At 41.0% G+C, this 13,320-nt stretch overlaps 1 protein-coding gene across 3 annotated transcripts in view; it reads right to left on the reverse strand.

Moving 5' to 3' along the window:
• VGLL4 (vestigial like family member 4) overlaps positions 1-13,320 on the reverse strand; it is a 145,363-nt gene that overhangs the window by 72,171 nt on the left and 59,872 nt on the right. The window contains exon 1 of one of the 3 annotated variants that reach the window (XM_081105642.1): positions 4,051-4,531. The exons of the other annotated variants lie outside the window; for them this stretch is intronic. Coding sequence (XP_080961768.1) covers positions 4,051-4,132 — 82 coding nt within the window. The 5' untranslated portion in view covers positions 4,133-4,531. Of the gene's footprint in view, positions 1-4,050; positions 4,532-13,320 lie in introns of those variants that run through there. 3 annotated transcript variants of the gene reach the window in all.

Raw genomic sequence — 13,320 nt, forward strand, 5'->3', positions numbered from 1 at the left:
AGGAGGCAAAGAACAATGAAACCAGGGCCCCATTGTAACTGCTGGTGGTTAGGCTGCAGAAAACAAAACCGTCACCCAGCCTTGCTCACATCCCTAGCAGGGTCTGGCTCACTCAACAACTCTTGTGTGCGTTTTTCCTTTCAATTCCAGAAAATTAATTTAAATGTAGCCTGTGATGAAACAAGTGATAATTATGTTCTAAAACAGCGAGCAACTCTAAAAGGTGAGGGGCTCAGAATACTCTTTTCTTAAGCTTTCAGATGATCACAATGTGTGATTTGTTTTTACTTTCTCCCAATATAAATCACACTATTAAATTAAAAGGGGAGAATTCTCCTACCAAATTACACACTAATGGCTCTTAACCCATAATTAAAGTATCACTAACAGCAGCTTAAAGCCACAGCCAGCCATGAGCACATTTATTAGGACCTAGGTTTTCAGCACCAAGTAATTATGTAAATATAACCATCAGCCATCTTGAGAGAAGTCCATGGTCTCACCAGCTCCCTGCTCCCTCGGGGAGATACTCTTTGCGAACTGATATTTCACAGGGCCTTCTCTGCACAATCAGAAAAAGGTAAAGCAAACACAAGCGGCAGTGCAGCAAGGCAAGCAAAATGTCAACAAGGCTGGTCACCCAGAGTTCCCATTACCGGCTTCTTCCCTGAACAGCCAACAGCCTGGAAACCTAGACCAGCAATGGCTTCAGAGCAATGAAGAGTCCAGAACAGGCTCGACTGCGCCTTGTGATCCAGCACATCCCCAGGCCGGGACCGTGATGGGCCCTGGGGCAGAGTGTGCTCTCCAACATCAAAGAGCAAACGATGAAGGAAACAAGACATGGAATAACTGTGGAATAGTCAAAACCACAGGCCGGGATCTCGGCGCAATTCAACTCTGCTACAAACTTTCTGAATAAACGTGAACGGACAATTTACCTCACTGGGCCTCCGCTTCCTTGGCAAAAACAAGGCAAATGTATTAAGTGATGTCAAGGCCTTGTATAGCTCTGCAAATGATGAGAAAATTAAAGAATGCAGGAGCGCATATAGCCAAGTGCCAAATTACACAGTAGGGATGACAACCGCTATTGGGAAGATGTCGTTGACTTTTTGAGTCAGCCACTTGCGGAGAGTAGCAGGCACCGGGCCAGGACTGAGAGATTCACAGTGACCAACACAAAGCCCTCCCTGCCTTCATCAGGCTTTCCCTCGCCTCAGGATGGAGAGTGCAGCAGGGAAAGAAGGAAGGCTGGGGTTGGATTAGAACCTGTTCATGGAGGTGGAGGCAAGACTGGATGTAACTGGGTATAATGTGAACATTCCGTGAGGTGATGAACGATGAACGGGTTAACTGTTGAGGATTGCAGCAATAAACCAGGAGGTTTTCCAACAGACACATTAACACAAGCAGAGTTCTGCGCATTTGCTCATCACCAATGAAAGCCATTAGTTTCCAGAAATTAGTCAGACTTAGATTATTTCTGCCCTTGGCCAATTTTCTCCTCCTACCCCAACGGGCCCCCACCCCAAAACTATCACCTGTGGTTAATTTTTTATTTTATTCTCTTTTCAATGACACTTCTGGAGGACTATGGTGAGAGGCAGGTGCCAGCGAGCAGTCGCCTCGCAGAGTCCACATCTCAGCCATGCGGATTCCGCTCTCAGTCTGGGATTTCAGAAAGACATTGTATGCTATAACTGGCTAAAAAAAGGCCCATTTGTGTATACGTTGCTAGAGAAGTTAAAGAAAGATGGTGCAGAGTGTGTAATACAAAACTAAGGAATATGGTATAACTAACCTAGAGAGTAAGAATAACCATCAACATCTTAGTGCTTAAACTAAAAATTCAGAGAATGTGCCCCTGATCCTGAAAAGACGTGAACCCTGCCTGTGCTCTAAGTGAAGTCAAATGCTGTCTACCAACTGTACATTCCATTTTCCAAATAACTTCCCTGGAATGCTGCTGAGCTGATATGCTTAGTACAAATATTCTCAAAGTGTTGGATTTAAAGGCACAATAACTGCTCCAACTTTTCTTACCAAAAAATTTCCATCCAAGATTTATGCCCATCTTCAAAACACCCTTTTGAGTTCAGAGCAGATGTGTGCAGTGTTTACAATGAGAAAACCACGAGGACATAAACAACCCACTATAAACACCACTCAAATTTTGCTGTGCTTTTCTTCATATCCTGTGTATTTATTTTGGTGTTAGAATAATGTTAACTTTCATAATAAGGAAAATAGCAGCAGATGTTTAAACCAAACAGACTATAGCATATCACTGCACATTATCTACTTGCCTTTCAAAATCAAAGTTTTCTTCCTCACAAACTGGGAGGGAGGCTGGGAGACTACGCATGTATTTTAAACACTCCCGAGCAACAAATCAACCTGGAGAGGCTCCCCACAAGCTTTTCCTCACCACCACCAACTGGAGACATAAAAAATTAATGTGGTGTCAATTTCCTCACAATCTTTGTATTCCTCTCTGACACGGATCATTATAGTTTGTTTTGAAACTATCGTATTACTCAGTGATGAACAGAAATGGCCTTAAAAGTTTTTCATTTCTTGTTCACTAAAAAAAAAAAAAAAAAAAAAAAGTTTAAAAACTGCAGTAAGTTAATTTCACAGGAAACAAACCCAATCACTTGCTGTTGAGACTATTCTGAAGAAATCTGCCTTTTAAATGGGTGACCTCAGAAGTAAGAGGATACTTATAGCAGCAGATTCAAAGAAAGCAATTCATCAAAATTCTCATTAGTGGACCAAGTAGGAGGGGAGAGGGAAAAACACCTTTAAACAAACAATCAAAAAAAAACAACACAAGTTTGAAACCCTTATCCATAGAGTTGAAAGAAGAAGAAAAAAAGGCATGAATGAGATTTTCCCCCCTTGAAGGGGGAAGGATAAACTATCAACTGACCAGGCAACAGCCCTGAGATTTTTTACATGAAAAATACTCGTGGATTGGCTCACCCTCCCAAGGCTCCTCAATGTTTTCTTTTTTTCAAGAGAAAACATGGAAACAGCTCTTGCTGAATCAGAAGGGACATGTCTCCTTCTTATAACAAAAAACACTCCCCTCCCCGCTCCCCCTCCCTCCCCAAAGGCACCTCTGGGCACTCAAACCCAGGCCATTACCACTTTTTCAAACTGCACGTAGATAATGTTCCAACAGATTAAGAAATCACTTTTTCTCTGCTTACTACCCACAGAGACAGCTTGAAACAATACAACACAGTAGGGACACAGCTCACGGTTTAGGAAGTGGTAATAAACAACACGAATTCAGAGCTTATTTTTTGCCTTTTTCTTTCTTTTTTTTTTAGCTTTCTGGTTAGCGTGTTGTGCAATCACTTCCACAAGGGACCAGAGTGTGGAGGGAACATCCTTCAATGTCAGAACTCTCCCGAGCTGTACAGGAAATGGGAAATCAGACAAAGAGAGCCAGTCTTCGCTCTGTGACATGGGTGCCCTTCCAGTCCCCCAAACTGAATAGAAAAATCCTTCATTGTTTGGGACAATGGGTCCGGAAAACAAAAACTCACTGTAACTTTTCTGTTCCTCTCTACATGAAAACCCAAAGCGCTGCTGTAATACAACACAGATACTACAGATGGTGTATGTTTAAAACAAACATCAATGCAAAAACCACCACCAAAAACACAACACATTTTTTACTTGGGTTCTGAAAGTTCTTCCCCTAAAGAAAACACCAACAGAAATAAAATACATTATAAAGAATTAAAAATGTGGAGAGTTAGTATATGTTGCCAGCGGGCATAAAGCAAACTTTTTGTAGTTGGTGTCTCCCCTCTCCCCACCCCCAGTCTTCCCCACTGTACCTCTGAAGGCCAAGTTACTAACAACAAACTTCGAAAACTGAAAACAGTACGGAATAACTTCTCGCCTTTCAAAGCACCCCAGAAGTCCCAAGAAGGAGAACAAAAAGCACAGAAGGCCTTCGGAACCCTACAGGAGGGAGGAGTGGCCTTCATAAAAGCAATAGGAGAGCGAGTTCCAGAACAGAATCTCTACCTTCATAGCACAGAATGCCGATATTGTTGTTCATCTTGTCCAGGTACTGGTAGTTCAACAGGTCCATCTTCATAAATAGCATTTATTGGGCTAGCACGGAAAACCAGCTCTTTGTGCTTGGTGCCCCAAAAAAGAGTACGTTTCAAAAATCAAGGATTGCTGAGTAGCTCCTGGCTCTTCTCTTAAACTTCACAAAGACGGAGGCCCGGCCTCAAACGATCAAAACAAAGTATGTAAAAGTTTAAAAAAAAAAAAAAAAAAGACACACACGCAAGAAGGGTTTAGCTGTGGACGGTCAATGGTTTGTATCCTCAATCGAGCATTTAGAAATCGTTTCGGAAGTCTTTACAAGGTCTTTCTGCGAAGTGAAAAAGGGGTGAGGGCGACAAGCGCGGCGCACATTTCCTAGGACAAAGCCCGCCCGCCGGCGTCCCGCAGCCCGCTGCAAGCTCACTGCGCTGACATGCTGGCTATGCGCGGTATGACTCGTATGTAAACGCGCTTCCTCTTCCCGGCGGGAGCGCGCCCCGCGCCTGCGCACCGGGTCCCCCGGGCTCTGCAAATGTCAGGGATATTTTCTGCACAAGATCAGCCTCTAAATGTATTAAGTGTTTGAAAGAAAGAGAAAGAGGAGGTGGAGAGTCTGTACGCAGGGGCCCCCGCAGCGGAGCTGCTCATGACAGGAAGCAGCCCTGCCTCTTGGAAACCGTAGGAGGAAAGAGAAAACCCAGGAAGTTTCTTTTTCGGGAGCTGAGTAAAAAGTTAAAAAAAAAAAAAAAGTCTCCATCATGGAAGCAAACTTGCACGGAATTTAACCCTAGCGTAACTTTCTCTTCTGGGTTTCATAAGCCCACTGTGTTTTGCTTTGGTGCGTATACCACAGATATTTTGCACGGCTTTTCTTTCCATTTTAAAATTGTTTTAGAATGTCCATTCACACTTTATCTGCATATCTAAATGTGTGCTGTTAATGCTGCATAACATTTCTCTCATTATCCTCAGAACTCATGCGGACATGACAGGGACAGTATCACCTTTTTCCCTCTGAGGCTCAGAGGGAGTAAATGACGACTTTTAGCGTGTTTTCTTCCCCTAATATTAAAACCTTCACGAATGGAGAGGGGGGCGGGAGGGGGGGTGAGAGAGGAAGAAAGCTGTTCCATCTGCATATTACAGGCTAGCAGCATGATGCCATGTTCCTTATTGGAAGGACTAGACTTGAGGCTTTAAATTTGCATCTCCAATACCTAGCACAGCAAGGAGGTGCCCAAAAGTTGTTCACTGAATGAATCGCTGAATGTTCAGAAGTCTTCAGCACATGAAGAACACACTAGTAAAATGTGTGTGTGGAGGGAGGGGGAATTTTTGCAGATTGCAGCCAGGTTTTGGCACCACAGACTAATAATTCACCATAGGAAATGTTTCGATATTGTCATTATGCTACTTGGAGATTTAGAAAATATCAAGGAATATGCTATATAAGACCTGAAATTTTGCTCTAAAATAAGATTTGAATGTATCATTTCAAGGGGTTATATGTTAAAAATTCAACAATAATTGCATTTGGGGTAACAGGCCCGTTCTTGGCAAGCTGTTCTAATCAATTCTGATCTGGACATTAATGTAGCACCCAAATACAGCAGCCATCAGTGCTGCAATAGTAGTCACTGGGACAGCAGCTGGTGAAGTAGGCAACAGAAAAATCAAGATTCTATAAGCTTTGATTTATAAGAATATTTATTAATGCTACACTGCATATTTACGAATGCTAGATACTAAATTAGCTATATTGAAAGATATATATACCATCAACTGTCATTAAAATACTTAATGGTACTTGGTTGGGAGAATTGTAAGAAACCCCTACAGCATCTAATGTACATAAGATTATTGCACTTATATAATAGTCTTACTCTCTTTAAGTATCAAACTCAACTAATAGCTTTGGAGTACAATCACTGTGCTATATGTTCTCTGACATAAGTTCTCAATCAGAAAACATTAGGCGCCATTAGCATATCCACTATGGAAGTTGGCTGCACACTGGAATCAGCACAGAGCTGTTAAAAAGCCTGATGCTGAGCTTGCCCCCCAAACTAATCTGAGGGGGTGAGACCCAGTGCCAGAGTCTTTTTTAAAGAGTCCCAGGTGAGCCCCAGCTGGGTAGATCAGTTGGTTGGAGCGTTGTCCTGTAGACCAAATGATTGCGGGTCCCCCTCCCCCTCCCCCTCCCCCTCCCTCTCCCCCTCCCCCTCCCCCTTCTTCTTCTTCTTCTTCTTCTTCTTCTTCTTCTTCTTCTTCTTCTTCTTCTTCTTCTCTCTCTCTCTCTCTCTCTCTCTCTCTCTCTCTCTCTCTCTCTCTCTCTCTCTCTTTCTAAACATCAATAAACATATCCTTGGGTGAGGATTTAAAAAAAAAAAAAAGAGTCCCAGGTGATTCTAATGTGCAGCCAAGGTTGAGAGCCATTGCTTTTAATCTGGGAGGGGAAAACTTACCTGCCTTAAAATATTTCTTTACATACTTATTTTAAGAAGGAAAGTGTTCTTTTTAAAATATTGTGATTTAACCAGATTCAAATAATACTATGGTAAAGATAGAGTAAAATATTTAGTAACTTCCCTTTCATGACTCAGTATCACTTCCAATGTGGTTCTCAGCCTCCAAGTGATAATTATCTGTATGGACACAGTCCCAGGGTATACCTTGACGTGTCAATGACCTGTGGTAAAATTCCCAGCTCCTAGCCTGTCTTTCCCACTGATCTGGGATACTAGTGCGGTGCTGAGCATGATCCACACGGGTGTTCAAGAACTGGCTGCCACTATCCACAAAAGCGAGGTACAAAGAGACAGTGAACACTTCAAAATTTTTATAGCAATTTGACAGAGTAATTTTATGTCTCCTAAATATTAATTTTAAAAACTAAGGGTTGTTATTTTTTTCATAGTCCTACTTAGTGAGTTTCATTGAACTTTACAAAAATATCAATCTGCAATGAAGTGGGGCAGGGGGCACCTGGTCATCCACCCAGATAGCCTGAGAAGCTCTGTGCTGGAGGCCTGCTACCTACAACAGGCGGACCCTGCACCTGGTAAACACCCGCTGCAACCTGCACCAGGCAAACACCCATTCTTCCCTCAAGACTTGGCATACACCTCTCTTGTCCTGGGGCACCCCCAATCTTCCTCTCCTCACTCCTGCTCTGTGCTAGCACACTGTCCCCCACATATGTGCTTCTAGCCTAAACAAATCCAGGCTTTCAGAGCAAGGACTATGCCTTCTTCACGTTTCCAAGGTCAGTCTGGCATAAGCCTAGCACACAGTAGGCCATCAATAAATACCTGATTAAAACTTGTCAAAGGCAAAGTCTCCACTCCCACCCAACCCTCCCCTACTCCCAACACACACTGGATTATCTAATGGGATGTTTCTCAAACTGAATTCTGTCCACATCTTTTGGGGACCGCAAGTTCTCACACTTGAGAAATGCTCATCTAGATTCTGACTGCTCTTCAGGTTACAATCCATGCATTCATTTTAAAAATCCGAATACTAGGAAGTGTCAGTGCTTCTCAAGTTCATTCATAGGCTAATGTATTCATAATTAACGTGCTAACAGGACTGCTGTTAAGTAAATCAGAAGGATGGCGCTAAATTTTATCTTTAAAAAGTCAGGTCACAAGATCTATTTTTTAAGAATGGAGAAATCTGAATTATCAGATATTTAAAACATAAAGCAAAGAACATTTTGGGGTGAAACTGGATACCAAATGAGTATGCCAGCCGGGTTTTACTTATATATTTATGAGTATATTTACATATATAGAAAAAAGTGTACATATGTATTAGAAAGACTGCAGAAAGTACCAAAATGTTAATATTATATGTGAGTCATGGGCATTTTTTACATTTTTCTGTATTTCTAATTTACCTATAAAGATCACATAAAGATTTACCTTTATGATCAAGGTGAGGGTGAAGGAAGTTCCCCATTTTTTAAAAAGCAGACAGATAATGAGAAAATACGCCCTGGTAAGACATAAACAATGGACCATGTGTATCTTATGTTTAAATATCATATGTCCTTTTGACTTAGACGTAACAACTAAAGATAATAAAATTCTAGCCCAGCAGACATGGCTCAGTGGGTGAGCATCAGCCCATGAACCAAGAAGTCACAGTTTGATTACCGGTCAGGGCATATGCCCAGGTTGTAGGCTCAATCCCCAGTAGGGGACATGCAGGAGGCAGCTGATCAACAATTCTCTCTCCTCGTTGATGTTTCTGTCTCTCTCCCCCTCTCCCTTCCTCTCTGAAATCAAAAAAACATATTTTTAAAGAGATAATAAAATTCCAAACATTTATTTAGACCTTTATAAAATTCGAGGATGTTTATGCTGAGGTATCTGTCCTAAAGAATAGTCTACAGGGAGAAACTCTCTGTACTTTAAACTTTCAGCGCACACAGATATATGTATGCACATACTTTCTGTCTTCTATTGTTTACTAATTATTTCATGTATTAGTAGCAATTCCCCCAATTAGACCGTAAGTTTCTGGAGGGAAGGAAAACGAAGCTTCAGTTCTTGGTATAAAGCTCCCCACAGTATACAGTAAGTGCTCCATAAGTGTTCATTATGGCAGGGTCTCAGCATCTTTGTGAAATAATGACAGAAGAGAGTCCAGACTAATCACTGGGTTAAATTCCAAGCATGTCAAACTTCCAGCCGGTGGGCTGCATGCCTCATTTATTTAAAGGAGGCATGCGGCCCGCTGGCTGGGCGTTTGACATGTTTGGACAGTCAACTATTAATTTAGAATAGAATCACCACAACTAAAAGTTACTTAACAACAAAAGCCAAATGATCAAAGTCACTCTCCAAACACTTTTTAAAATGCTTTCATTAGAGCACTTCCAGTGAAGGGAATGTTGGGTTTTTTTTGTGTTTTTTAAAATATATTTTATTGATTTTTTTACAGAGAGGAAGGGAGAGGGATAGAGAGTTAGAAACATCGATGAGAGAGAGACAGAAACCTCGATCAGCTGCTTCCTGCACACCCCCTACTGGGGATGTTGCCCGCAACCAAGGTACATGCCCTTGACCGGAATCGAACCTGGGACCCTTCAGTCCGCAGGCCGATGCTCTATCCACTGAGCCAAACCGGCCAGGGCTGAAGGGAATGTTTTAATGTTAAGTCTAACAATAACCTCCTCCAAGTCCCTGGGACATATAAATAATCCTACTGCACTATTTGGTTCATCTATTGGATTCAACTGCTCTCCTCTTCCCATGATTCTATATAACCTAGATATTTAGCTAATTATTTCATTTTACAAGTCTTTTTCCTCCTTACCACCTGTTATTTTTTTTTAAATCGCTTTAACCTGACATGTGAATAATAAAACAAACCTTACAGAAGGAAGAAAATAAGTTTTACTATACCTTGATTTAAACATTCAGTTAAATAAGAAGCTGGATGTATAAAAACAACTCTAGAATCTATTGCACCGCCAATTACAGGTGCATTCCTCAGTATAATGTGAACTGTAACAAAATAACGATGATGCTCGTAAAACACTTTATTGGTCAAAGACTTGTACTTTTTTTTTATCTAATATCTTAATTAGTAAGACAAGGTTGTGAGAAGGAGAGCACAGAAAAGGATTAGTTTAAGTGAAAAGCAAACTTCCTTCTCTTCTAAATACGAAAGAGAAGGTGGGGCAAAGGTAGGTTTACAGTTGTGAGTACAGGAAACAAGAGTTTATTTAATAATTATTGTGTTATTTTCCATATAAACAATTGTAAACCTACTTTTAGCCCACCCTGTATTGTTAAGAATGCAAAGTTCTGTGGCCTCTACCTAAGGGCCTAGTTAAAACCCTACCTTCTCCAAGAACCCCATTAGCTAGGATCAATCTCTTTATTCCACTGTTTTAGGTTTATACGGCCCTTCATTCTTAAAACAGATTATAAGGTAATGTATGTATCTCTCCCCACCAGATTATAAAGACTGTTTTGAATGCGGTAGGTCTTCAACAACATAGCTGTTGAATAACAGAAGATGCCAAAACAATTTTTCAAGTGCCTCAAGTATCAATGATGTGGACCTGATATTATTAAGTTACCTATGTAATTACATTTTCTTTCAAAGAAAGGATTTCCTAAATATATCATAAAATACTGCTTATTTCTCTAACTTGGAGTTGTTCACACTGAAATGACAATGAAAAATTTACAGTACTTTGTCAAATTTTCACAAAAGCAAATACCATTAAGCATATGTCTTGACTTTTATTGTTTATATAATAGTACCACTTCTAAGTTAAAACACTGTCAACTTCTATTAAGTAGTTACTAGATCATTTACTGTAATACAGTGGGATTTTAGTACAAATATATGTGTGTTTTTAAAATACTCAAAGATTTAGACTTTCAATACAACAGCACCCTCTAGGGGTGAATTTTAAAATGCAAAGACAATGTTGAGAAAGCAAACTGCATATATGGGTCACTCTCACCTGATGTACAATACATTTCAAACACAATAGCCTATCTTCTATATAGATAAAAGGTTAATATGCAAAGTGTTCCCTTGGGAGTTTGACCGCTCACTATGACATGCGCTGACCACCAGAGGGCAGTGCAGAACAAAGGAAGGCCCTGATCGGCCCTGATTGCCAGCCAGGCCTAGGGACCTTACCCATGCACGAATTTCATGCACCGGGCCTCTAGCCCTATATAATAAAGAGCTAATATGCTAATTAGACCGAACAGCAGAATGACCATCCAGACGACCTTCCAGACGAAGCTGGGGCTGCTAGGGGCTGCGAGGGCCTGTTAGGGGCTATGAGGGTCAGCTGGGGCTGTGAGGGGCTGCAAGGGCCGAACCCCTTGCACAATTTCGTGCATCAGGCCTCTAGCTTTAGTTAATAAAAGTTACAGCAAATACCTTTTAAAAAACAGTTGACGCCCTCACTAAACTTTTCAAAAATTAAAATAAAATAGTAACAAAACCAATTCAATTGATATCAAATGACTGAGTGGGGAAATCTGCTTTATTAACATGCATTTAAGATATAAATAGTATTTTAAAGTGCATACCAAGACCCATGTTTTAAATAAGTCATTCTGGAGAGAATTTAATCAATTAGCATTCCCAAGAAAAGAAATCTCTTGGAAAACACTAGTACTAAACAATGCTTAGCACAACTGTTTTCTTGCAAACAGAACTTAATATTTTAGTGGTTTTCATTACTAAAAACAACTTGGATTCAGTAATCCCATTCAAAAAAACCCTCACAAGTAAAATATTCCGATATTCATATTCTCACAAATTATAATTATCCACAGATGTATTCCTGCAAGTTTGGCTAGAACTAACTTCCATGGTAAAAAGAGAAGGACCCCAATGGAGAAAAAGTCCTAAATATTTAACATTTGAAGGGCTGAGGCCACTAATAGTCCTGATGTTTGACCCAGTCTTCAATTAACAGTTCAATTTGACTTCACCGTACTTCATTACGCAGGATTTTTCTACCTCCAGAATCACCCTTTCAACCAGTTAAGATCCAGTCCAGAAAACACACAGCACACCTATTATATTAACAGAGAGTTTCAATGCCTCCCCTACCTGGTGCCCTCTTCCAGTAACTGCCCCAGAAGGTAACGACTATCCTAACCTTTAAGAGCATAGATTGCTTTCTAGCCACTTTATGTAAATAGAATAATATGCCATGTACTCTTCTGTAACTGGATTCTTTCAGGCGACGTCATGTTTGTGTTATCCTTATTTTTCTGTGTAGCTTCATAAATCATTCATTTTCATTGCTGTATAGTAATCCATTCTCAAATAGAGCATATTTCATTCTACTATTGATGGGCATTTAGATAGTTTCTATTTGGGGGTGATGATCAATACTGCTGCAACAAAGATTTAGTACATGTCTTTGTGAGCATATGACTACATTTCTGTTGCATACATACTTAGGAGTGGATACGTTGGGTCACAGAGTATGCACATGTTCAGCTTAAGCAGATACTGCCTAATAGTTTTCCAATGCAGTTGTACCAATTTATACTCCTGCCAGCAGAGTATGGGATTTCAGGTTGCTCCACATCCTCGCCAACACTTTTCTGCCTTTGCCATTCCCACTACTCTGATAACTATGGAACAGCCACACCGTGTATGCACTTCGCACTTCTCTGACCAATAGTAAAAACTCTTGTAAGAGGCAGAGGGGAAGGATTCACCATACAGAACAGAGCGGTAAGGGTCTAGGGGCCAGTGCCTCTCAATCAAAACAACTTTGCTTCCACCCACTGGGAAATGAACAGTTGGCAATGCCTGGTTGTCACAACTTGAGGTTGCTACTGGCATCTAGTGGGTGAAGGCCAGGGATGCTGCCAAACGTGCTACAATACACAAGTCAGCCCCCCCCTGGCCCCCCCAACAAAGACTGTCTTGGACCAAAATGCAATAATGCCATTGTCAAGAAACCCTGGTCAGAGCAAACCATTATTAGAGTTTTTCTCCTTAGCAATATAATCAATCCGTGGCTGATACGGTTCATGGGGTCAATTTCTTATTGTCTCAAAATGTTCTTTTCTCCCTGAAGTTGAAGGGATAGAAAGGCAAAGGACAATTACAACATGTTGGGCATGGTACATGGGATAGTGCTAGGTTCTTTCACATATCGTGTTCCTTTTTCATCCTTCACTACAATGCTATCAGGTACCATCACCATTTTATTGATGAGGAAACATTATCAGGCTAAGTAGCTTGTCCAAACTGACACAAAGAGTGGTAGATCTGGGATCCGAAGCTGGGATTTTCCACTCTACCCAGGGTCTTACTTTTAACTAAAAATAAGAAGAGGTCTGGCCGGTGTGGCTCAGTGGTTGAGCATCAACCCATGAACCAGGAGGTCGGTTCAATTCCCCATCAGGATATACATGCCCAAGGTTGTGGGCTCAATCCCCAGTGGGGGGGCATGCAGGAGGCAGCTGATCAACAATTTGCTCTCATCTCTCTCTCTCTCTCTCTCTCTCTCTCTCTCTCTCCCTCTCCCTCTCCCTCTCCCTCTCTCTCTCTCTCTCTCCCTCCCTTTCTGATATCAATAAAAATATATTTAAAATAAATAAAAATAAGAAGAGTTTTTTTAAGTCTACAATGATTACTAACTTGCAAGGGGCAAGTTTTATACTGGACTTGTAAAAAGTAACTCAACTGGCTATGGAAAACAGATCATTTGCAATGTTAATATTAGAA

Source organism: Myotis nattereri, assembly GCF_964212035.1.
Source record: "Myotis nattereri genome assembly, chromosome: 14".
Lineage (NCBI taxonomy): Eukaryota > Metazoa > Chordata > Mammalia > Chiroptera > Vespertilionidae > Myotis > Myotis nattereri.